The sequence below is a fragment of the Heterodontus francisci genome, chromosome 27 (genome assembly GCF_036365525.1).
Source record: "Heterodontus francisci isolate sHetFra1 chromosome 27, sHetFra1.hap1, whole genome shotgun sequence".
Lineage (NCBI taxonomy): Eukaryota > Metazoa > Chordata > Chondrichthyes > Heterodontiformes > Heterodontidae > Heterodontus > Heterodontus francisci.
Window position 1 is genome coordinate 58,318,621 of NC_090397.1, and position 25,482 is coordinate 58,344,102.

At 43.5% G+C, this 25,482-nt stretch overlaps 1 protein-coding gene across 1 annotated transcript in view; it reads right to left on the reverse strand.

Moving 5' to 3' along the window:
• LOC137385033 (protein phosphatase 1 regulatory subunit 7-like) overlaps positions 1–19,884 on the reverse strand; it is a 45,343-nt gene extending 25,459 nt beyond the window's left edge. Inside the window, exons 1-8 of the mRNA XM_068059779.1 lie at positions 19,760–19,884; positions 17,532–17,736; positions 16,464–16,574; positions 13,301–13,490; positions 8,675–8,875; positions 6,154–6,401; positions 2,800–2,865; positions 518–680 (exon numbers count right to left, since the gene is read on the reverse strand). Of these exons, the coding sequence (XP_067915880.1) occupies positions 518–680; positions 2,800–2,865; positions 6,154–6,401; positions 8,675–8,875; positions 13,301–13,490; positions 16,464–16,574; positions 17,532–17,704 (1,152 nt within the window). The 5' untranslated portion in view covers positions 17,705–17,736; positions 19,760–19,884. The remainder of the gene's footprint in view (positions 1–517; positions 681–2,799; positions 2,866–6,153; positions 6,402–8,674; positions 8,876–13,300; positions 13,491–16,463; positions 16,575–17,531; positions 17,737–19,759) is intronic.
• Between the last annotated feature and the right edge of the window lie 5,598 nt (positions 19,885–25,482).

A 25,482-nucleotide genomic window follows, 5' to 3' on the forward strand; every position in this document is an offset into this window, starting at 1 on the left:
ACAATAAATTGAAATTGAATTGAATTGAAATGAATTGAATTGATTCTTCAGCAAGTATGCAGAAAAAGTAGGGAATGTTGATAACCCAGTGCTATGGAACCATTCTCGGGGGCACTGGGAAAACCTCCCAATTTACCATCCATCCCGGCTTACCGGCTCAGTTTACCTTTAAGCAACAAGATTTTCCATCCATCCATTAATTTCAATGGGCAGAAATTTGCAAGTAGCGTGATCATGAAGTTTCATTTGGTGTTGACTCCATGTGAGGAGTGGGGACTTCAATATATCACCCCTATGTGTGTGGAGCTACTTAATGTAATTACTGCATTCTAATCATTACATGTGATTCACTGGAGGATATAACCAGGTAATAAGTGTGCAACTGTATAAATCAAATACATTCACTCGGCACTATTGCTTCTTTGGTAATAAATATATCTGGCAAAGTTTACTGGGGAAATAAAAAAAGTGAAGTGGCTGCCCGACTAAAGATTGGGGCCCCGAGGCTGGGCCTTACCTCATCTGGTTTTGTCAGGTCTCCGAATGGACGATTTCCCTGTCTTCGCTTCCCCTGATCCCATCTTTCCCAGAACTTAGTAAACATGTATCTCTCCATGGCACTGGGAACCTTCTCGGAATCAATGCTCTGATAATCTTCAGCAGGAATAACATCCAAATACCTGTGAGGAAGAAGTCAGGGATTTGTTTTATTCCTACGATACAGTTCGTCAAAAACAAAATCCTTACATAGGTCATCGGTGCGCTCACGTCTGGGTGGTGGTGGTTAGAATTCTACCAGACTAATGAGTGCAAGCCTTCTCTTTCTTCTTATAAGGGGAACAATGGGCCATCTTCATGGTTTCTAGGGCAATTGCGAATAATACTTGTCATTGGACGGACATGGTTGCATTGGAAGGAGTCTAGAGAAGAACAAGAGGGTGGTACAGTGGCGCAGTGGTTAGCACCGCAGCCTCACAGCTCCAGCGACCTGGGTTCAGTTCTGGGCATTGCCTGTGCAGAGTTTGCAAGTTCTCCCTGTGACCGCGTGGGTTTCCGCTGGGTGCTCTGGTTTCCTCCCACAGCCAAAGACTTGCAGGTTGAAAGATAAATTGGCCATTGTAATTGCTCCTAGTGTAGGTAGATGGTGGGGATGTGGTAGGGAATATGGGATTAATGTAGGATTAGTATAAATGGGTGGTTGTTGGTTGGCACAGACTCAGTGGCCCGAAGGGCCTGTTTCAGTGCTGTATCTCTAAATAAAATAAATAAAGATTGAGGCTCAGACCAAAGACTCTCAGATAAAGGGAATGACTTACAAAACTAAACTTGTTCTCACTGGATAAAAGAAGATTTAGAGGGGATATGATTTAGCGTGAAATGCCAAGGAATGCTGGGAGATAAGTAACTTGGACTGTGAAAGTAGACCAAGATCAATAGCAAAATAGAGTTAATGTTTCAGGTCTGTGACCTTTCATCATGAAACATTAACTCTGTTGCTCACTCCACAGACCTGCTGAGTATTTCCAACACATTCTGTTTTTATTTCAGATTTCCAACATCTGCAGTATTTTGCTTTTATTTCAGGATCTATAGATTTTTGTTGGGTAACAGTATCAGGGATTTGGAGCAAAGGTGAACAAATAGAGTTCAAGTACAGATCAGCCATTATCTAACTGAATAGTGGAGCAGGCGAGAGAGGCAGAAAGGCTTCCTCCTGTTCCTATGTTCCTAGAACTAGAAGCCATGCATTGGGATTTTCCACCTCAGTAAGCTTGGAATTTGTCCATTCTGAGACCTGACCAAACTGGAGAACTCATCGCAAAATCCAGCATCTCCAGCCTGTGATTTTCCATATATTAAAATTAATAGCTTGAAAATTGTGGGCTGGTAGGGCAGAATTTTCTGATACATGCTGAAACAGCAAATCCCAGCATCAATGAGAAGAACATCAACAGATCTGAAGAAAGACTTGGGATGAAAATGATTCTTTTTCCCAGAGTAGTGAATATGTAGAATAGAGTTTCAGTTAAACCAAATAATGGTATGTCAATTAACACCTTTGACAAAAAGGTCTGGATAAATATCTAGGGATAGGTACAGATGGAGATGACTAAATTGTGTGTGGAATGACAGGCCCCGATATTTACTGTAGTATGTTTAGTGAGCAAAGCTCAGAGGCGGGAATGCTACAATAAGGAGCACAATGTAGTCCACCTACCCATCAGGGTCACACTGGGACACACCTACTACAGTTTGAAGTACGGATGTGTTGCTTGGACTGAACAGGAAGAGGATTAAAATATAACCCAGTCAAAGCCTGCAAGACTATTGTTTCATCCATGGAACTATACCCTAGTATGGGTCAGTGGGGCGGGAGGGTGGGGTGGTGGTGGGTAACTGCAACCTAACCTACAGTCAAGTCAGGCTGGGTGTAGAACGGGCAGAATATCAGATCCCGTAGGTTGCCTGTCCAGCAGGTTAGGTTAACGTTACTCCCAATTACTCTAGGAAAGGAAGCGGGTGGGGTGGGGGATGTGATGTTTAAAGAAGAATCCTATTAAAGGATCCAAAAAGATTCTATTAAATCCTACTGAGTACCCTGGAGGTTACTGTCACCTTTGAATTTCCTCCAATGTACAATAAACTTGAATTATGACAAATTACCATTGATCTTTCTGTTACAGTTAAAAAATAACTACAATTTTGAGTCATAAATAATTTTTTTATGATTTTTGAAATGACTATAAGTTATGCACTTCAAGTCATTGAAGGATTTGGGGCTACATCTGCTCCAGGTACCTGTTATATGCTTCCAACTCCACTGTTAAGTGGTCTTCATAATCCTCCTGTTCTTCTTGAAGATTCCTGTGAAGTGCATCAATATGGGTTTAGAAAGTTAGGGCAAAGGGTGTGCCAACGCATGGTGGCACAGATTTAAAACCAACATTTCAGACTAAGGCTCTTCGCACAAAGAAGGGTGAACACATTGGAAAGGGTAGGGTGGAGGAGGCAAAATTCCAGGAATTGTATATGAGATCGATGGTGTGATAGGGGGACTGTAGGTTCTTATTGCATGGATAGGCTATGATAGGCCTCAAGACCTCATTTGTCCATGTCTACCTTCTGGTTTGGTGATTTTATGATTGGGAGCAAAAGATAGGAAAATGTTAAAAGCTAATCATAGAATCTTACAGAACAAAAGGAGGCCATTTGGCCCATCGTACTTGTGCCTGCTCTTTGAAAGAGCTATCCAATTAGTCCCACTCCCCTGCTCTTTCTCAATAGCCCTGCAAACCTTTCCTTTTTGGGTATATATTCAATTCTGCTCTGAAGGTTGTAACTGAATCAGCTTCCAAAACTCTTTAAAAAAAGGCTTGCATTGATTTATATCGCACCTTTCATTACCTCAGGACATTCCAAAGAGCTTTGCAGCCATTGAAGTACTTTTTTTGAAGCGTACTCACTGTTGTAATGTAGGAAATGTGGCAGCCATAATTGTGCACAGCAAGCTCCCAAAAACAGCAACACAATAATGTCCTGATAATTTTTTTTGTGATACTGATTAAGGAATAATTATTGGCCAAGACACCAGGGATAACTCCCCTGCTCTTCTTCAAAATAGTGCCAAGGGATCTTTTATGCCCACCTGAGAGAGCAGATGGACCCTCAGTTTAGCGTCTCATCTGAAAGGCAGCACCTCCAACAGTGCAGCACTCCCTCAGTACTGCACTGAGAATATCTGCCTAGATTTTTGTACTCAGTTCTCTGGAGTGCTTTCAGGCACTGTATTCCCGATCATAACAATTTACTGCGTAAAAAAAAAAAATTCTCTTAATTTCCCCTATGGTTCTTTTTTTTTTAGTTTAGTTTAGAGATACAGCACTGAAACAGGCCCACCGAGTCTGTGCCGACCATCAACCACCCATTTATACTAATCCTACACTAATCCCATATTCCTATCACATCCCCACCTGTCCCTATATATTTCCCTACCACCTACCTATACTAGGGGCAATTTATAATGGCCAATTAACCTATCAACCTGCAAGTCTTTGGCATGTGGGAGGAAACTGGAGCACCCGGAGGAAACCCACGCAGACACAGGGAGAACTTGCAAACTCCACACAGGCAGTACCCAGAATCGAACCCAGGTCCCTGGAGCTGTGAGGCTGCGGTGCTAACCACTGCGCCACTGTGCCGCCCTTTTGTATATAATAATGGCAATAATGTCCTTTGAATAGAAGAAAAATGTTTATGATTAAATGCAATGGGCAGCTAAGCTGTCCAGTCCAGGAAGGTCTCAGTTCATTTCCCAGTCTGTGCTCAGTTACCCAATCATACCACTGCTGAAACCAGCCTCACTGCTCCTTGGTTACATAGAGGATTCTTCTCCTAATTACATTCAAAGAACATTCCTCTCCTAATTACTATTAAAGGGAGCTCACCCTGCCCTACTAGAAGTCTATACGCGTGGATCTCAGGGGAGGACAGGAGTGGGTTTGACCACAAACACTCATTCAGCTCACAATTGAGCAAAGTATCAGTTGACCTCTATCAACAGAAGAGGAAGGTTTCGTGGGAAAATGGAGAAAAAGATTAGTATTTTGTATACACACACAAGCTTTAAACACAAGGACTACTGTGAATGTAGACCTGATTTATGAACACCCTGACACTGCCATACAATGGATGTACAGAACCTTTCTCACATGTGAGGGAGAAAGAAACCCAGAAAAAGAAATAAAAATAGAAAACTCTAGAAAATGGGCAACAGACCAATCAGTATCTAAATGAAAATGGATTAACCTTTCATAGTCAGTTCAGATAAAGGTTAAACCAAGAAGGTTAATCTGTCTTTTCTCCTTCAGCGGCCAATTAACCTGCTCCAAATTTGCAGCATTTTCTGTTTATATTTTAGTTCCCATGTCTGGAACTATGGTTCAAATCCTGGTCTTGACAGATGCTTTAACTCAGCCACCGTTCCCCACCTCCCAGCCCCTCCTCCTCCATTGGTTAGCCATTTCCTTGAAGTGCAAATACACTCATGCCATTGAATCAACATCAGCTCCCATGAAGAATGTTACAGGCAATTTAACAATGAGATGAACGCATTTGCAATTAGAGGAGGGTGCAGTGAAGCATTGCTTGAGCCTAGTTTCGGAATAGGCTCTCCCAAGAATTGAGTACATTCAAAACCTTCCTAATATTACTATGAAGGAAGGGAAGAAAGAAGACAAGGTAGATCAACTGATGGGTGGGGTGCACCAAACTTGAGTTTTAAAAGCCTATAGATTGTGGAAGGAAAAACAGAGAGGTGAGGAGTTCCACAATTAGAATTATGAAGGAGTTTGATAGCGCAGAGGAAGAGAAGATGTTTGCACTTGCTGGGGAGACCAATACTAGGTGCCATAAATACAAGATAGTCACGAATAAATCCAATAGAGAATTCAGGAGAAATTTCTTTACCCAAAGAGTGGTGAGCATGTGGAACTCACTACCACAGGAGTAGTTCAGTCAAAAGCATACAGACATCAAATGGGAAACTAGATAAACAAATGAGGGAGAAAAGAATGATGATCGGGTTAGGTGAAGAGGGGTGGGAGGAGGTTCATTTAAAATATAAATGCTGCCGTGGACCAGTTGGGCTGAATGGTCTGTATCTGTGCTGCAAACTCTATGTAATTCTGTGTAATTTTGAAGTCCTCAAAAAGAATGAGTTTGAGTTGATGCAATCAATCTTGATTTCAACACAATGGCACAGCGGGGAGAAAATGCATTTGGCCATTAGATGAAACAAAAAGAGAAAGTTCAGAGAAGCAATATGACCTGAGTGGTATCAATAAAATAAAGAATGACTTTGACAGAGATTGGAGGCTAGTGGTGATAAAATAACCATTTATTGACCTATTGTAAGTGTAAGAGAGGTGCCTGAAGAACCTCCCAAGACACAGGTTCATTATTCAATCATTGATGGGCTTTGACTTCATAGAGAGTTAAAGGTTTCGGAGAAGAAATGAATTATTTGGTACAAAAGAGGTAAGTAAACTTCTTGGAGCCAAATTCAAGGATGGGGGAGATGTGGAATTTTCATTTGTGATTTGAGAGCAAGAGCATTAACAAAGAACTAAGATTAAAGTCCAACTGTTTACTTACAGTATTCTGCTGTGAAGGTAATGTATGGCACTTTCAGTTTCCCTTTGTTTCTCCTGAACTTTGTTCTGGAATGCCACCCGTACAGTTGCTTTCAGGTCCTCCTTCACTTGCCCTCGTACATCTCCATGTGGTGGAAACATTGACCCATATGTGTACCGGTCTCTTAGGAGGACATTGTCCAGAATTTCAGCTGTTGTGGATTGCCCAATGGCAGTGCTGTAGCTGTTGTCTCGGGTTAAGGGATTGCCCTAAGCATGAATTTAAAAATACGTCAGACACTTACCATTCCTGAAGCAACACAGTTTCAGAAGAAAATCTGAATTGCATAAGGCTTCTGTGTTGGTGAGGTTGTCGTTTTGCTTACATAGCAATTGCAGGGGAACATTCATTGATAGAGGTCATGATGAAGGGGGCAGGGCTAGTTAGGTAGGGTTGCACAGGTATTGCCTTGCCTTGTCCGTCATTGTGGTGCATCACTTTTATTCCCGTAGCAGGGGCTGATAATCTACCACCCTCACTTTAGTAAACTGTGTAGAATTTGCAGCACAGAAACAGACCATTTGACCCAACTAATCTATGCCAGTAATAAAAACAGAAAGAGCTATAAATACTCAGCAGGTTTGGATGCTGCCAGACCTGCTGAGCATGTTCAGCACTTTGTTTTTATTTCAGATTTCCAGCATCTGCAGTATTTTCCTTTTATTTTAGTCTATGCCGGTGTTTATGCTCCCACCCTTCTTTATCTAACCCCATTAGCATAACCTTCTATTCCTTTCTCCCTCATCCAGCTTCCCCTTAAGTGTATCAAATGCTTTTCACCTCAAATACTCCATGTGGTCACATGTTTCACATTCCAACCATTCTTTGGGTAAAGAAGTTTCTCCTTAATTCCTTATTGGAGTTACTCGTGGCTATTTTATACTTATGACCCCTAGTTTTGGAAAGTCCTCACAAGTGGATACATTTTCTTTATGCCTACTCTCGCAAACCTCTTCATAAATTTACAAACCTCTTTTAGGTCACTCCTCTGCCATCTCTTTTCATCTCAGCTAGTCGCTCGCTCTGTTGGGACGTGCTGAGTTGCTGCAAGATCACACTCTGCCTGGCACATATTGCATAAATGTTTAATCCACAAGCTTATGGTGAATAGGGAGCCTTAGGGTAACATCTTTCAACATTAACAGTTGGTGTGGCACACACATATTTGTTCCCAAACAGATCATTACAACTCAGTGCATGAATTTGTTACACAAATTATCGACAAATAAAATTGTGGCAAAACTTGAAATGTGTGTCTGCCACAAAACTCAGGTCCAGGTTGAACGCAGCCCGTGGGATGGTCACTCTGGCTGTCTGCTTCTCTGCATGGCCCTGGAGAAGGATCATGCGGAGTATACCAGTACCCCTGAGACTTTCCATGACTTGTGGGCATTGCAGGGACTGGAGCATTGCCTTGACGAGGGCTTTTTTTTATTATTTGTTGATGGGATGTGAGCATGGTTGACAAGGCCAGCATTTGCTGCCCATCCCTAAAAAAAAAATCCTTGTCCAGTGATAATATTATCATTTAAGTCATCAGTTTCCTTGTTTTATGGTTTAGTCCTTTATTAGCTGTGCCCCTCTAAAAGGGGGGACTTTTATTTGTTTAAGGACACTGGAACAACCGATGTTTCCTTATACGTTCATTGGAGAAGGCTTACTTTATTAGTCAGCCAACCTTAACCAAATTCAAGATTGTGTTATGCATTGAGCACATTCAGAGCTTTTTATTCTTCACTTTTTTTATTAAAGTTAGTTTTCATTCCCCTCCCCTCCCCATCTAGGCCATTCCAGACCACCCATTACTCCCTGATTAAGTCAGTAAGTAGACAACCTGCTTCCAGGCTTCAGCCGATGCTGCTGCAAGAGAAGTGGGGGTGGGGTGAGAAGTGGGGAAATGACACCCTCACTGGGGGAAGATTGGAACAACCCCGCCTGACAACACTGCCGAGATTAGGAGTCAACGCAAGTAAAATTGTGGAACTTGCACCTTACTGCTTGCATCTTGCAGCTCACCACCACCTTCTCAAGGGCAATTAGGGATGGGCAATAAATGCTGGCCTGGCCAGCGCCGTCCACATCCCATGCATGAATAAAAAAAAACTTGCTCCGTGGCAAAATGTGAAGAAGCATTAACACTCATAGCCATTTTGTTTTTACAACCACATACAGAGGTAATGGCCACTGCAGATAGATGTCTGACCTTTCTATAAGGCCTGACCTAGATGTGTTCCTACTGTGGGATGATAGTTAACAGTCATTGGAGGTAATTTTGACTTTGTGTAAAACAGGTGATAGGAACATAGGGACATAGGAGTAGGCCATTCAGCTCCTCAAGCCTGTTCTGCCTGAAAGTGAATAAGTAGCCCATTTTATATCTCTCCCGGTTTTTATTTCCATGGACTTCAACAAAATTATCAACTTTGAATCTACATAAACAAGGTTGGTGAAAACAACCCTAAAACATGATAAATAACTTTACTTTGAGTCTTAGCTGCTTCAGTCTCTTCAGGTTTCCAAGAACATGCAGCGCGTCAACGAGGGAGAGGATCACATTGTCTGAAGCATCAAGAACACGCAGCCCCAGGGAGCTGGACAGATGCAGTAGGCTGTGGATACGGTTACCCTGAACATACAGCTCGCTGAGTTGAGGGGCGGTCTGAACACCCTCTAGGGACTCCAACTGAAATGGATTGAAAGCACAAAATAATCACCTGGTGATTACAGGACCAGTAAAGGTCAGGGAGACACAATTACATTAAAGTACATTGAATTATATGGAATTTACAGCATAGAACAGGTCATCCATTGAATCATATAATCATAGAATAGTTACTGATGGAAGGAGGCCATTCAGCCCATCATATCCGTGATGGCTCTCTGCAAGAGCAACTCAGCTAGTCCCACTCCCCCGCCCTTTCCCCATAGCCCTGCACTGTATTTCTCTTCAGTGTCTTACCCTTTTGAACACCACGATTGAATCTGCCTCCATAACTCTCTCAGGCAGTGCATTCCAGATCCTGACCACTGGCTGCGTGAAAATGCTTTTCCTCATATCACCGTTGGTTCTTTTGCCAATCACCTTAAATCTGTGCCCACTTGTTATTGACTTTTCTGCCAACAGGAGCAGTTTCTTCCTATCTACACTGTCTGGACCTCTCATGATTTTGAACACCTCTATTAAATCTCCTCTCAACCTTCTCTTCCAAGGAGAACCTGCTCAGATTGTCCAATCTATCCACGTAACTGAAGTCTCTCATCCCGGAACCATTCTCACAAATCTTTTATGCACCATCTCTAAAGCCTTCACATCCTTCTGAAGGTGTGGTGCCAGAATTGGACACAATACTCCAGTTGAGGCTGAACCAGTATTTTATAAAGGTTCATCATAACTTCTCTATGCCTCTATTTATAAAGCCCAAGATCCCGTATGCCTTTTTAACCACTTTGTCAACCTGTCCTGCTGACTTCAACAAATTGTGCACATATACCCCCAGGTCTCTGTTCCTGCATGTCCTTTACAATTGTATTCTTTAATTTATATTGCCTCCCCTCGTTCTTCCTACCAAAATGTATCACTTCACATTTCTCTGCATTAAATTTCACCCGTTATGTGTCTGCCTATTCCACCTGCATGTCTATGTCCTCTTGAAGTCTATCACTATTTTCCTCACAGTTCACAATACTTAAGTTTTGTATCATCTGCAAATTTTGAAATTGTGCCTTGTATACTGAAGTTTAGGTCATTAACAGATATCAAGAAAAGCAGTGGTCCTATTTATGACCCCTGGAGAACTCCACTTCCTCCAGTCTGAAAAATAACCGTTCACCACTACTCTCTGCTTCTTGTTACACAGCCAACTTCATATCCATGTTGCCACTGTCCCTTTTATTCCATGGGCTTCAATTTTGCTGGCAAGCCTATTATGTGGCACTTTATCAAATGCCTTTTGGAAGTCCATGTGCACCATATCAACCACATTACCCTCATCAACCCTGTTACCTCATCAAAAAACTCAATCAAATTAGTTAAACATGATTTACCTTTAACAAATCTGTGCTGGCTTTCCTTAATTAATCTACCCTTGTCCAAGTGCATTAATTTTGTCTTGGATTATCGTTTCTAAAAGCTTTCTAAAAGGTTAAACGGACTGGACTATAGTTGCTGGGTTTATCCGTGCACCCTTTTTTGAACAAGGGTATAACATTTGCAATTCTCCCATCCTCTAGCACCACCCCAATATCTAAGGAGGATGGGAGGATTATGGTCAGTACCTCCACAATTTCCACCCTTACTTCCCTCAGCATGATTAGATGCATCCCATGTTGTCCTGGTGACATCAGCTTTAATTACAGCCAGCATTTCTAATATTTCCTCTTTATCAATTGTCAATCCATCCAGTATCTCAACTACCTCCTCTTTCACTATGACTTTGGCAGCACCTTTGGCAAAGGCAAATGCAAAGTACTCATTTAGTACTTCAGCCATGCCCTCTGCCTCCATGCATAGATCCCCATTTTAGTTTTTGTTTAATTTAGTTTAGAGATACAGCACTGAAACAGGTCCTTCGGCCCACCGAGTCTGTGCCGACCATCAACCACCCATTTATACTAATCCTACACTAATCCCATATTCCTACCACATCCCCACCTGTCCCAATATATTTCCCTACCACCTACCTATACTAGGGGCAATTTATAATGGCCAATTAACCTATCAACCTGCAAGTCTTTGGCATGTGGGAGGAAACCCACGCAGACACAGGGAGAACTTGCAAACTCCACCCAGGCAGTACCCAGAATTGAACCCGGGTCCCTGGAGCTGTGAGGCTGCGGTGCTAACCACTAAACGACCCCACCCTGCCTCTTACTACCTTTTTACTATTTATATGCCTATAGAAGTCTTTTGGATTTTGTTCAATAACACATTAACTCGTGTTGAGGTACAGATTGATGGTCACATGCAGCCCTCAAACACTTTGCCTAATAGTCTGTACTTCATGTCTGTGCCTGTATAGCAAGCCTCACAGGCTATGATACCTCGGAGCCTGTTCTTAGCTCATAATGTACTCACATTCCAACAGGACACAATGGATAGCAATCAGAAGCTGGCTGGCTGATTCTTTCACACCCTCACCTGGATGTGCTGAAGGCAATTGTAGCATCCTTTGCTGCCATTGTGGTTAAGAGCAAGACTAGAACCTGGAACCTTTCCTAGACTATGTGTTTCATGAGTGTGCAATTGCCCAATGCCCCCTCAGGTGCAGCAGTTAACCTCCTGGAGCACATTACACATTTCACGTTCAGTGTCCGCTAATCCCTCGATATTGTCGACCTGTACCTCAATTTTGAAACACTCATGCTTGTTTGCAAATCCCTCCATGGCCTCACAGCTCCCTTTTGTTTTATTCGTTTCTGGGATGTAGGCATCACTGGCTAGGTCAGCATTTATTGCCCATCCCTAATTGCCCTTGAGAAGGTGGTGGTCAGCTGACTTTTTGAACCGCTGTAGTCCATGTGGGGTAGGTATACCCACAGTGCTGTTGGGAAGGGAGTTCCAGGATTTTGACCCAGCGACAGTGACAAAACGGCGATGTAGTTCCAAGTCAGGATGATGTGTGGCTTGGAGGGGAACTTGCAGGTGGTGGTGTTCCCATGTGACTTCTGCCCTAGTCCTTCTAGGTGGTAGACGTCATGGGTTTGGAAGGTGCTGTCCAAACAGCCTTGGTGCATTGCTGCACTGCATCTTGTAGATGGTAGAACCTGCTGCCACTAGGCGTCGTTGGTGAAGGGAGTGAATGTTTGTGGATGGGGTGCTAATCAAACGGGCTGCTTTGTCGAGCTTCTTGAGTGTTGTTGGAGCTGCACCCATCCAGGCAAGTGGAGAGTATTCCATCACACTCCTGACTTGTGCCTTGCAGATGGTGGACAGGTTTTGGGGAGTCAGGAGGTGAGTTACTCGCTGCAGGATTCCTAGCCTCTGACCTGCTCTTGTAGCCACAGTACTTATATGGTTACTCCAGTTCAGATTCTGGTCAATGGTAACCCCCAGGATGTTGATAGTGGGGGATTCAGTGATGGTAATGCCATTGAATATCAAGGGGAGATGGTTAGATTCTCTCTTGTTGGAGATGGTCATTGCCTGGCACTTGTGTGGCGCAAATGTTATTTGCCACTTATCAGCCCAAGCCTGGATATTGTCCAGGTCTTCCTGCATTTCTACATGGTCTGCTTCAGTAGAGTCGCGAATGGTGCTGAACATTGTGCAATCATCAGCGATCATCCCCACTTCTGACCTTATGATTGAAGGAAGGTCATTGGTGAAGCAGCTGAAGATGGTTGGGCTTAGGACACTACCCTGAGGAACTACTGCAGTGATGTCCTGGAGCTGAAATGATTGACCGCCAACAACCACAACCATCTTCCTTTGTGCTAGGTATGACTCCAACAAGCGGAGAGTTTTCCCCCAATTCCCATTAACTCCAGTTTTGCTAGGGCTCCTTGATGCCATACTCGGTCAAATGCTGCCTTGATGTCAAGGGCAGTCACTCTCACCTCACCTCACCTCTTGAGTTACCTACCTCTGTAACCTCCTCCAGCATTACAACCCTCCGACAGCTCTGTGCTTCTTCAACTCTGGCTGGCCTCTTGCACATCCCATCAGCTTGCATTTATATAGCGTCTTTAACATAGTAAAACATCCCAAGGCAGTTCACAGGAGTGTTATCAAACAAAATTTGACATTGAGCCACGTAAGAAGGTATTGGGTGACCAAAAGCTTGGTCAGAGAGGTAGATTTTATGAAGTGTCATAAAGGAATATAGAGAAGCAGAGGGGCTTAGGGAGGGAATTCCAGGCTTAGGACCCAGGCAGCTGAAAGCACAGTTGGCCAATGTTGGAGCAATGAAATCAGGGTGCACAAGAAACTGAAATTGCAGAGGTGCAGAGATCTCGGAGCATTGTAGGGCTGGAGGAGATTACAAAGATAGGGAATTGAGGCATTCCCTGGGCACAAAGCTAGGGAACATCAGATCCGGACTTCTACACACAGCTTGCTAACACATGGCACAATGTCAGGCAGCTGGACAGGTGGTCACTAAAGTGTTACCCTGTTGCCGCTGAGGTGTAACTCAGTCAAGCTGTAGAGACTGGGTAGGTTGGCGATGCTCCTGATGCGGTTGTGCGAGAGGTCCAGGACTGTCAGCATCTTGCAGCTTTCTAACCCTTGGAGAGTTTCAATATCATTGTGTGACAGGTTCAAAACCATCAGGTGAGGTAAGACACTGAGCCATGAAATACTGCAAAAGCAAAAAAACACACACATATCAAGAGAGAGAGAATAAACTTCAACAAAAATGTTTGTTGATTTACCAGGCAAAGTTAATCATTTCGTTGGGAATTTTCAGGCACTTAGTGGTAGAAACTTGTATTGGGCTGTTCGGCAAAATGAGTGGTATTGCATTGCCTGCCCGTAATATGACCAATATTCAATTCCACTGACTTCAATTAAAAGCATGTAGATTCTGAATGAGGGAGCTAAGATATGACATAGGTTTGAGACCACAAGAGAAAGAAAGTTAAGTGCAGAGTGCAGTAAGATAAATCCTTATTTTAACTCAGTAAACATCCAGGGAGGAGAAAGAGAATGTAAGATTACAATTCTTATCCTCGTAAGCCAACAGTGCAGCAAGTATTAAGAGAAAGGTGCATTTAATAACTGATTACTGTGTGATACTGGGCCCCTAACTGCCAAGAATGAGGCACATTAATTTTGTCATGAACATTGATTTTAAACTGTTACTGGAGTGCAGAAAGGACTTGTTAAACAGATCAGCCGTGGCTGGAAAAGACATCTGCATATGAACAGACGGTGATTGGAAGGACAAAGGACCATTCCCTGGCACATTCAACCCACAATGGACCTTGATCACCAGGTATTGTGTTTAAGAGGAGCATTCCAGAGACTGCTAAGGTGACACAATCCAAGATGTGATCAGACCAGTTAGTCACATAACCTGCTTGGCAACCTGGTTTTTCTGAATTGTACAAACAGTTTGAAATCAGAAAGTCTGTCTGCTCCTGGACCGAAGAAGATCTCTCCTGTCTGCTCCCATCTCTTTCTCATAAGCCTCTGAATCCACTGAAGACATACAAACCCCAAAAGAGAAAAGTCTCCTACAGTGAACAAGGTTTAAGAAGAATACTGGGCCCCAGCAAAAAGCAAGATTACCTACAATCAAGAACTGTACAGTGAGCTCGAAGAACCATAACAAAAACTCTTCAGATATTGGCTCAAACTTTTCCACTTTATTTCTTCTGCTCTTTTGTCTCTAATTGCATGTGTGTATCGCATAGGCATGCTAGCGTGGGCGCATCATGTATTCGTAGGCGTCAACCGAACTGGAGTTTAAGTTTAATGAATTTCAACTTTTCTTCTTTAAACCTAAGAAAGCCTGTTTGTGCTAGTTTCTTTGCCTTATTTATTTATTTAGAGATACAGCACTGAAACAGGCCCTTCAGCCCACCAAGTTTGTGCCGACCAACAACCACCCATTTATACTAATCCTACATTAATCCTATATTCCCTACCACATCCCCACTATTCTCCGACCATCTACCTACACTAGGGGCAATTTACAATGGCCAATTTACCTATCAACCTGCAAGTCTTTGGCTGTGGGAGGAAACCGGAGCACTCGGCAGAAACCCACACAGTCACAGGGAGAACTTGCAAACTCCACACAGGCAGTACCCAGAATCGAACCCGGGTCGCTGGAGCTGTGAGGCTGCGGTGCTAACCACTGCGCCACTGTGCCACAGTGGAAATAGTTGGAAATCGTTGAGCAAGGATTCTCCAAGAGGGAGCTAAAAACACAGTGTGTTTAAAATTCAACCCTGTTACGGTAAGACCAGGTGAAGGCTGAAAGGGAACCCTAGTCCTCTTTCTCACCTGGTTGTAACAACTGCCTTTATTGAACTGAGTGAAGGAAAGTGTATTTGCAGGACATAACTGCAGTTTGAAACCATTAGCTTGGCACACTACCCCAGCACAGGATAGGCACAGGCAGAGTCTGTTAATATATTCAGTCACCATTTTTACTGTTGTTTGAAACAGTCCCTTTTTGTACTCTAATTCATTGAATCATATAGCACAGAAGTGGCCATTTAGCCTCTCAAGCCTTTACTGGCTTTTTGAAAGAGTATCCAATTAGCCCCACACTCCTGATCTTTCCCCATAGCCCTGCAAGTTGTTCCTTTTCATATAATTATCCAATTCCCTCTGATAGTTATTACTGAATCTGCACCCACCAGCTTTTCAGGCAGTGTATTCCAGATCATAACAATGCTATGTGTAACAACAATTTGTCTCATCTCCCTCTAGTTCATTTGCCAATTCCCTTAAATCTGTGTCTTCTGGTTACCAATCCTCCTGCCAGTGGAAATATTTTTATTTAATCTATCGAAACCCCTCATATACAATTCTTTGTGTACAATTTGAGAATAAAGCCTTCCTTGCATTCATTTCTTTTGTATTTTCTGCTTTATGTTTTTAAAGTCCCAATGGTCTAACTGTAACAATGAGAAAAGGGATCACAATCTGTGAGGGAACTGTCACTCAGCCCATCAATCACATTCCTACAGTAAACCCTTTGCCCAATTTATTTAAAATCCTGCAGGCTCTGTGAAGTAAAACATTTGAGGAGTTAATCCTCTGTGAAATTCTTCCCTGAGATGTAAGATGATCTAGTGAGACATTAGGCTCCCAGTCTAACATTGTAAATTACATAATTCAACCCCAACTGGCTCAGAGATCCTGTCACTATCCTCCACTCACACCCTCCCAAGGCAGGGGCTCGAACCCTGGTTATGCACTTGGGACTGTCCATTATCGCTCTTTCATTGACTTGTTCCGTAGTGCAGAGGTGTCAGGGTCTGCAGGTTGCAGATGCCCTGGCTAATTCAAGAACTGATTAATGATGATCATGATAAGTTTAAAACTAAGATGTTGCAATGACCATGAAATAGAACATATGTATTCTGCATGAGGTTGTAATCATCAAACTGGCAAGTTTAGAGAACAAACATGGGATAAGTCTGGTTGCTCAAATACCCATCACTGTGCTATCTCCTGGCTGTAGCAAGGGAATAATTAGGGTAGGAATAATGAGAGGAAACCAGTGGAAAGGGAAGGATAAGAGGACATCACAGAAAAATGAGCCCCGAGTTATTTTGGTAATTTACTGAAGATTATCAATTAAACTGGCACTTACCTACGCAGAGAATTGAGTGACACATTCAGCTCATGCAGATTCACGAAGGGAGACAGGCTCTCACACTGCAGTTCTTTCAATTCATTTAAGGAGATGTTGATTTTTAGAATCCTACATTGTGAAGAGAATGATGCCTGCGCTTCATTTTCATATTAGTAATTGGTGTACATTTTAGGTTCGGTCATTCTGAAGGCTCAATTTAGGGACTTTGCAAAGGAAAGGCCAGCAGAGAAAGCAGGCTGATAGCCTCTGAAACTGAAGCCTTTAAATCCCCTTGCCCAATACCTAGACCAAATACATCAGCTTCATACAGTCTTATGTAGATAAATTCAGTATTCAGACGCAATTACTAAGGCATCACATAAACTATTACATTGACATGGATTAATCTTACATTGAATTATTACTTAATAGATGGATGAGTGTGAGGTTAAAATAAAACCACAGATAAATGCAATTTTAAGAGGGGTGGCGGCGAGAAAAGCCCACCTGCCCCAAGCCAATCAAGGCCCTTAAGTGGCCAATTAACTGCCCTGTACCCCACAGAGGGCTCCCCACCCCCGAAGCCACAACTGCCCCCACTGAAATAAAGTACCCCTGCACACCCAACGGATCTCCCCCCGCAACCCAGCCTCACCGGGGCCCCGCCCATTGTCCCTGGCGAGGCCCCAAAAACTTACCTTGTTTCCAGGGCCATCGTCCATCTTGCTGCTGCAGCTGGATGCAGTCCCAGCAGTGGCCACTGCCTCTGGTGGCGCTGCTGATACTGAGAGCTGCCTGCCTGCTGATTGGCCGGGAGCTCCATTAGGCGGGACTTCCTGCCTCAGAGAGGTGAAAGTCCCACCCAAGGCCAATTAAGGACCTTGGGAGCGTAAAATCCCAGCATGTCTACCCAGGTCTGGCAGAGCGGGCTCACCCCCCACCTTTTGGCTGGTGGGCGGGGCCTCCCGCCCAACGTAAAATTCCAGCCCTGGTTTGGTATCTATCAATTCTTTGAAAAGTAATTCATTAATAAAGTAATATGTAACTCTTTATAACTGAGGTGCAACTGCACCCTTATAAATGTACCTGTGGGCTCTTGATCCAAACACAAAATTAAATACTAGCTCTTTCAGACGAGACATTTTCATGTCAAGAGAGAAGTGTGGCCCCTCTGTTCGGACATTCCAGATGAAAGGAATTATGGCCATTTCTGTGCAACGGTCTTCAACGAACTGACGTTCAATCATATTTCCATCCATTCTGAACAAATCTTCAAGTTCTTGTCTTCTAACTGAAAGAAGGAACATATTCAGTCATGGTTATTTATATAACCAGTAATTGAAAATCAGATAACAGACGCCTCATGGGTTAATGCAGTGAGATGTATCTCTGATTCGTGTTGCCCAGGAGATCATGGTTGTATCTCAGTTTGCTGATCTTAGCTAGGTGGCAGTGAGAGTGCTACACTTAATTTCAGTGGACTTCAGTTACAAAGGTAGGATTGACAACCCTCCAGGATTGCCCTGGAGTCTTAGGAATTGAAGACTAATTTCAGGATACTGCTGAAAGCAACCCAGGAGAAAAATCATAGGGGCAATAAAAAAAATCTGCTTTTTTAAAGAAAATTCTTTGAACAATTTGTTTACCAGTTATAAAAAATATTGGATATGGGAAATGACTGACAGTCAAGAATCATCCAATCGGGTAATGAAAAGTTTATTCGCTTTCCAATTGGTGTGGGAAGGTGGGGCATCGCATGTATGGACATGTTGGGCAAACAATGGTGTGAGTGTGGGGGTGTGTGGTGGTTGGAAACAGTTGATCATGTGATGACACCTCCAGGAATATATCCAAACAAAGTTGGCAACCCTAAACGGAGGGGAAATAATTAGCCAGGCTCCTGCTCCTAATCATTATCCAACTAGAAGGCTCATGTAAGTAGACACTGGGAAGAACATGTCTAGAAGCAGCAGTGATACCCCCACAACTAGCTCTGTACAGGGTTATGCATAAGGAATAACAATTTGGATGGGGTACTGGAAGGTGATCAATGACTGTATAACATTCGTTAACACAAGTCAATACTTTGAGAAAGAGAGAAGTTGGGATAAAAAGGGCGGCACGGTGGCGTAGTGGTTAGCACTGCAGCCTCACAGCTCCAGCGACCCGGGTTCATTTCTGGGTACTGCCTTTGCGGAGTTTGCAAGTTCTTCCTGTGACCACCGGGGGTTTCCACCGGGTACTCCGGTTTCCTTCCACAGCCAAAGACTTGCAGGTTGATAGGTAAATTGCCCATTGTAAATTGCCCCTAGTGTAGGTAGGTGATAGGAGAATGGTGGGGATGTGGTAGGGAATATGGGATTAATGTAGGATTAGTATAAATGGGTGGTTGTTGGTCAGCACAGACTCGGTGGGCCAAAGGGTCTGTTTCAGTGCTGTATCTCTAAATAAATAAAACTTCTAATCAGCAGAAACCAGACAGTGCACCTGTACTTTTAAGCCATTTGCACTGAAAATATCTAAAATCGTAGTAATTTTTGTTCATGAATCACTGAAAAATGCATTATCTTGAGCTTCAAAGTACAGTCCTCTGCTACATCCCTTAAAGATGCATCATTACAATGGGGACCTAATTGGCATAGTTTTACTATTCTGTTTATTAACAATGTGCACTAATGTTTTATGATAGTACCAATTACAGGTCTTCATTTTTACAAAAGACTTTGCCTTCTCAAAATGATCACAATCCAATATTGTTCAACAACCATGTAAACTTAAAAGACTGTCATGCAGACCACCCCTTCCCCCCAACTGACAAGAATGAGGCGTATTAATTTTGTCATATGAACATTGATTTGAAAATTTTTGCTGAAATGAAGAAAGGACTTGTTTTTAAAAAAAATCACTAGGTCCTTGGCTGGAAATACATTTACATATTAACAGACAGTGCTTGGGGAGACAAAGGGGTTACTTCCCTTATCCAATTTAACCCGCAATGGACTTTGAGCACCAGACATTGAAGGTGAGGGAGCTCAAATTTCAGGATGGCTGAATCCACAAAAAGGCATGGTCAGACCGGCTGGGCATTGACTAGCCTGCTTGGCAACCTCGTTTTTCTGATTTGTACGAAAAGTTTGAACTCAGACTGCAGTATGCTCCTGGACTGAAGACCTCTCGGGTCTGTCTCTCCCTCTCTTTCACATGGAACTCCAAATCCACTGAAGACACATGAATCCCCAATAGAGAAAGATCTCCTGCAGCAAACAAGGTTTAAGAAGACTACTGGGCCCCAACAAAGAGCAAGATCTACTTACATTCAAGGACTCCACAGTGAGCTCGTAGAACCGTAACAAAAACCCTCTTCAGAGATTGCCTCAATTTTTCCACTTTATTTTCTTCTGCTCTTTTCTGTCTCCATCTGCATGGGTGTATCTCATATGCATGTTAGCGTGGGCGCATCCATAGGTGTTAAACGAATTAAAGTTTAAGTTTAATAAATTTCAACCTTTCTTCTTTAAACCTAAGAAAACCTATTTGTGCTGGTTTCTTTGCCTTATAACTGGAAAGCAGTGAACAAGGGTTCACCAAGGGGGAGCTAAAAACATGGTGTGTTTAAAATTAAACCCTGTTATGGTAAGACCAGGTGAAGGCTGAGAGGTAAACCTGGACCCTTTTCTCACTTGGTCGTAACAGGAAGCACTGTCTACATGAAAGGGTTTGGCAAACTGTCTTTGTTTGTGGAAGGAGAACAGGCAGACAAACTGTTTAGTGCTAATTACTTTAGTCATAATGTTTCTGAACATTATTTGTATGTTTCTGAACAAATTGAATCAAATTTGCCAAACATTATGGTTCCCCTTTCAGCCAGTATGTTCCAATAAATTAATCTTACTTTTGCAGTAAACTTCTGATTAAAAATAAACTCCTTTTAAAGGGACAAATAAGTAACAATGGGCAGGATTTTCCTGCGGGCTTCTGAACCCCGCCATCAGGATCAAATGTGGATCAGAAGCCCAACCTGTGTGGGAAACAGTCACTCACCTGTGATTTCCCCTGGATCAGTCAATTAATGAGCAGAGGGCGGGCTCGCTGTTCAATTAAGGACATTGGGCAGGCTCTCAAAGCTGGAGGACCAATCAGAGGCCCTCCAGCTTGAAAGCAGCAGCAGGATGCCATGGCAAGTACGTGAGAGAAAGGGCACCCCAAAATGTAGCCACGCCCTCTCCAACCTTTTCAAAGTTAAAGTAAAAAATAGATTCAGCAGCCTGGTCACCATTGTGGGGGTGGGCGAGCCCCTCCACAGGGCAGTCAGTGGCTGCTGCTGAACCCAGGCAGGCAGTGAGGACCTCTAAGCCAGCCTAGAACACTGGTCCCCTGCTCTACCACCGGGAGGGTGCCTCCAGGCAGCTAAACTGTCCCAAGTTGCCTTTTTTAAAAATTCATTTGGAGAATGTGGGTGTGCCTGGCGAGGTCAGCATTTATTGCTCATCCCTTAATGCCCTTGAGAAGTTGATGGTGAGCTGCCTTCTTGAACCGCTGCAGTCCTTGGGGTGTAGGTACACCAACAGTGCTGTTAGGAAGGAAGTTTCAGGATTTTGACCCAGTGATAGTGAAGGAACGGTGATATAGTTCCAATTCAGGATGGTGTGTGGCCTGGAGGGGAACTTGCAGTTGGTGATGTTCCCATGCATCTCAGGTCAGAAGATTGGACAGAATGTAAAAAAACAGCATAGAATGACTAAAAGATTGATAAGGAAGGTAAAATTAGAGTACGGGAGAAAGCTAGCAAGAAATATAAAGACAAATAGTAAGAGTTTCTATAGATATTTAAAAAAGAAAAGAGTTAACAAAGTGAGCGTAGGTCCTATAGAAAGCGAGTCTATGGAATTAATAATGGGTAATAAGGAGATGGCAGATGAATTGAACAGATATTTTGCATCGGTCTTCAATATTGAGGATACAAGTAACATCCCAGTATTAGCTGTAAGTCAGGAAATGGAAGGGAGGGAGGAACTCAAGAAAATTACAATCACCAGGGAAGTGGTACTGAACAAATTGTTAGAGCTGCAGGCTGACAAGTCCCCAGGCCCTGATGGACTTCATCCTAGGGTGTTAACAGAAGTGGTTAGTGAGATAGTTGATACGTTAGTTTTAATTTTCCAAAATTCCCTAGATCCGGGGAAGGTTCCATTAGAGTGGAAAATAGCGAATGTAACTCCTTTATTCAAAAAGGGGAAACAGAAAGCAGGAAACTACAGGCCAGTTAGCTTAACATCTGTCTTAGGGAAAATGTTAGAAGCTATTATTAAAGATGTTATAGCAGGGCATTTAGAAAAATTCAAGGTAATCAGGCAGAGTAAACATGGTTTTGTGAAAGGGAAATCATGTTTAATCAATTTATTGGAGTTCTTTGAGGGAGTTACATGTGCTGTGGATAAAGAGGAACCAGTAGATGTATTGTATTTAGATTTCCAGGAGGCATTTGATAAGGTGCCGCATCAAAGGTTATTGCAAAAAATAAAAGCTCATGGTGTAGGGGGTAACCTACTGGCATGGATAGAAGATTGGCTAATTAACAGGAAACAGAAAGTAGGCATAAATTGGTCATGTTCTGGTTGGCAAGATGTAACGTGTGGTGTGCCACAGGAATCTGTGCTGGGAGCTCAACTTTTTACAATTTATATAAATGACTTAGATGAAGGGACCAAAGGTATTGTTGCTAAATTTGTTGATGACACAAAGATAGGTAGGAAAGTAACTTGTGAAGAGGACATAAGGGGGCTACATAGGGATGTAGATAGGTTAATTGAGTTGACAAAGACATGACAAATGGAGTATAATAGGAAAGTGTGAAATTGTCCACTTTGGCAGGAAGAATAAAAAAGAAGCATATTATCTAAATGGTGAGAGATTGCAGAGCTCTGAGATGCAGAGAGATCTGGGTGGCCTAGTGCATGAATCACGAAAGGTTAGTATGCAGGTACAGCACGTAATTAGGAAAGCTAATAGAATGTTATATTTTTTAGGGAGGGTAATTGAATAAATAAGTAGGCAAGTTATGCTTCAGCTATACAGGGCATTGGTGAGACCACATCTGGAGTACTGTGTACAGTACTGATCTCTTTATTTAAGGAAGGATGTAAATGCGTTGGAGGCAGTACAGAGAAGGTTTACGAGACTAATACCTGGAATGGGCGGGCTGCCTTACGAGGAAAACTTGAACAGGCTAGGCTTGTATCCGCTGGAATTTAGAAGAGTAAGAGGCAACTTGATTGAAACATATAAGTTCCTGAGGGGGCTTGACAGGGTGGATGTGGAAAAGACGTTTCCCCTTGTGGGAGAATCTAGAATTAGGAGTCACTGTTTAAAAATTAGGGGTCGGCCATTTAAGACAGAGATGAGGAGAAATTTTTACTCAGAGGGTCGTGAGTCTTTGGAATTCTCTTCCTCAAAAGGTGGCGGAAGCAGAGTCTTTGAATATTTTTAAGGCAGAGGTAGATAATTCTTGATAAGCAAGGGGGTAGAAGGTTATCGGGGGTAGGTGGAAATGTGGAGTAATCAGTTCAGCCATGAACTTATTGAATGGTGGAGCAGGCTTGAAGGGCTGAGTGTCCTACTCCTGCTCCTAATTCGTATGTTTGTATGTACCTGCTGCCCTTGTCCTTCTAGGTGGTAAAGTTTGTGAGTTTGGAAGGTGCTGTTGAAGGGGCCTGAAGGCTGACTGGAAAATCCCAGTCGGCCTCCTTCAATAGGCCTTTAATTACTTCAGTTGGATCCCCACGACTTGCGGGATGGAGCCGGGGAATTGGCACACTGGCCCTGTCTTTACTGTCTGCCTGCCTCTGTTTCCAGCCCTAGCAAGGCCTAAAAATCCTCTCCAATGATTTGAAAAGTTATTTCAACATCTTACATTACATAGTGAATTACATTGAGTTTATAGCATAAAAACAGATAATTTGGCCCAACTGGCTTGTGTTTATGCTCCACAGGAGCTTCCATGCACCCTATTTCATCTAACCCTATCAGCAGAAAATAAGAAATAGAAGTAGGAGTAGGTCATTTGGCCCCTCAATCCTGCTCCACCATTCAATAAGATCATGGCTGATCTGATCTTGGCCTCAACTCCATTTTCCTGCCTGCACCCCCACCACCACCACCTTCTCAAGGGCAATTAGGGATGGGCAATAAATGCTGGCTGAGCCAGCAATGCCCACATCCCATGAACAAATAAAAAAAAACCCTGACCACCAACCCCCCCCCCACCACAGTTCAAGAATCTGTATATCTCAGCCTTGAATATATCCAATGACTCAGTCTCCACAGTTCTCTGAGGAAGAGAATTCCAAAGATTAACTACCCTCCGAGTGAAGAAATTCCTCCTTATCTCCATCTTATATGGGAGACCCCTTATTCTGAAACTATGCCCTACTAGTTCTAGATACCCCCATGAGGGGAAACATCCTCTTAGAATCTACCCTGTCACGCCCCCTCAGAATCTGATATGTTTCAATAAGGTCACCTCTCGTTCTTCTAAACTCCAATGAGTATAGGCCCAACCTGCTCAATCTTCGCTCATAAGAGAACCATTTCATCCCAGGGATCAACCTTGTGAACCTTCTCTGAACTACCTCCAATGTAGGTATGTTCCTCCTTAAATAAGACCAAAACTGTATGCAGTACTCTAGGTCTTGTCTCACCAGTACCCTATGGAATTGTACCAGGACTTCCCTACTTTAATGCTCCATTCCCCTGGAAATAAAGGCCAACGTTCCATTTGCCTTCCAAAATATTTGCTGTACCTGCATGCTAACTTTTTGTATATAATGTACAAGACACCCAGATCCATCTAAACAGCAGCATTCTATAGTCTCTCTTCATTTAAATAATATTTTGCTTCTTTTCTTCTATCAAAGTGAATAACCTCACATTTTCCCACATTATACTCCATCTGCCAAATTTTTGTCCACTCACTTAACTATATCCCTTTGCAGACACTTTAGCCGGGATCTTGTGGAGGCGACAAGGCTCCCAGCACCAGGCCAAAAAGGCGGGGGGAACCCCGCCTCGGCCTTTTTGCACCCTCCCAGCGCAATCTACTGTTGTTCCGGAGGTGAGGTTTCTGGTGCCGGGATCTCCGTCCCTTTAAAGAAGGGGATTCCGCCTCCAAGAGCTGCCAGCCAATCACAGGACTGGCAGCTCAGCTGTATCGGCATTACCACTGGAGGCGGTGGCCACAGCCAGTAATGCAGAGGCCCTGGACCCACGTTCAGTGCTGGACCTCAGATAAATGAGGTGGGGTCCCCGGGGCCAGTCCGCAAGGCCATGGCGAGGGGAAGGGGTGGCGTAGGCATAACATCCAGGAGGAGGGGGGTCAATTGAGATGGAGGTTTTGCCAGCGAGGGTACTCTGTGGGCCTCAGATTGTCCATGGAGGAGGGACCCCAGCTCCCCCGAAGCCCACACGGAAGGTGCCTCATTTTACAACGCGCCCTCCCAGCATGGCAAATCCACACCCCTCCCCCCCCAGCGCCGCTGGTTAGATCCCAGCGGCAGTGGGGAGAGTCCCATAAGTGGCTGTTAATAGGCCACTTAAGGGCCTCAATTAGCTTCTGGGCAGGAAGGCCATCGTTGGCCTATCCCACCCCCGGCAAAATTGTTTGGCGACAGGGTGGCAACAGGCCCTCCTCTACCCATCGCGATTCTATGGGCCCCCCCCCCCCGCCTCCAACCCCACCTCAGGGGCCCCATAAAATCCAGCCCTTTGTGCCCTCCTCACAACCTGCTTTCCCACCTATCTTTGTATCATCAGCAAAATTGGTTACCAAGTACTTGGTCCCTTCATTCAAGTTATTCATATAGATTGTAAACAGTTGAGGCCCAACACTGATCCCTGTGGCACCCCACTAGTTAGTTTGCCAACCTGAAAATGACCCATTTACCCTGACTCTGTTTACTGTTAGTTAGCCAATCCTCTATTCATGCTAATATATTACCCCCAACACTATGAGCTCTTATGTGCAGTAACCTTTTATGTGGCA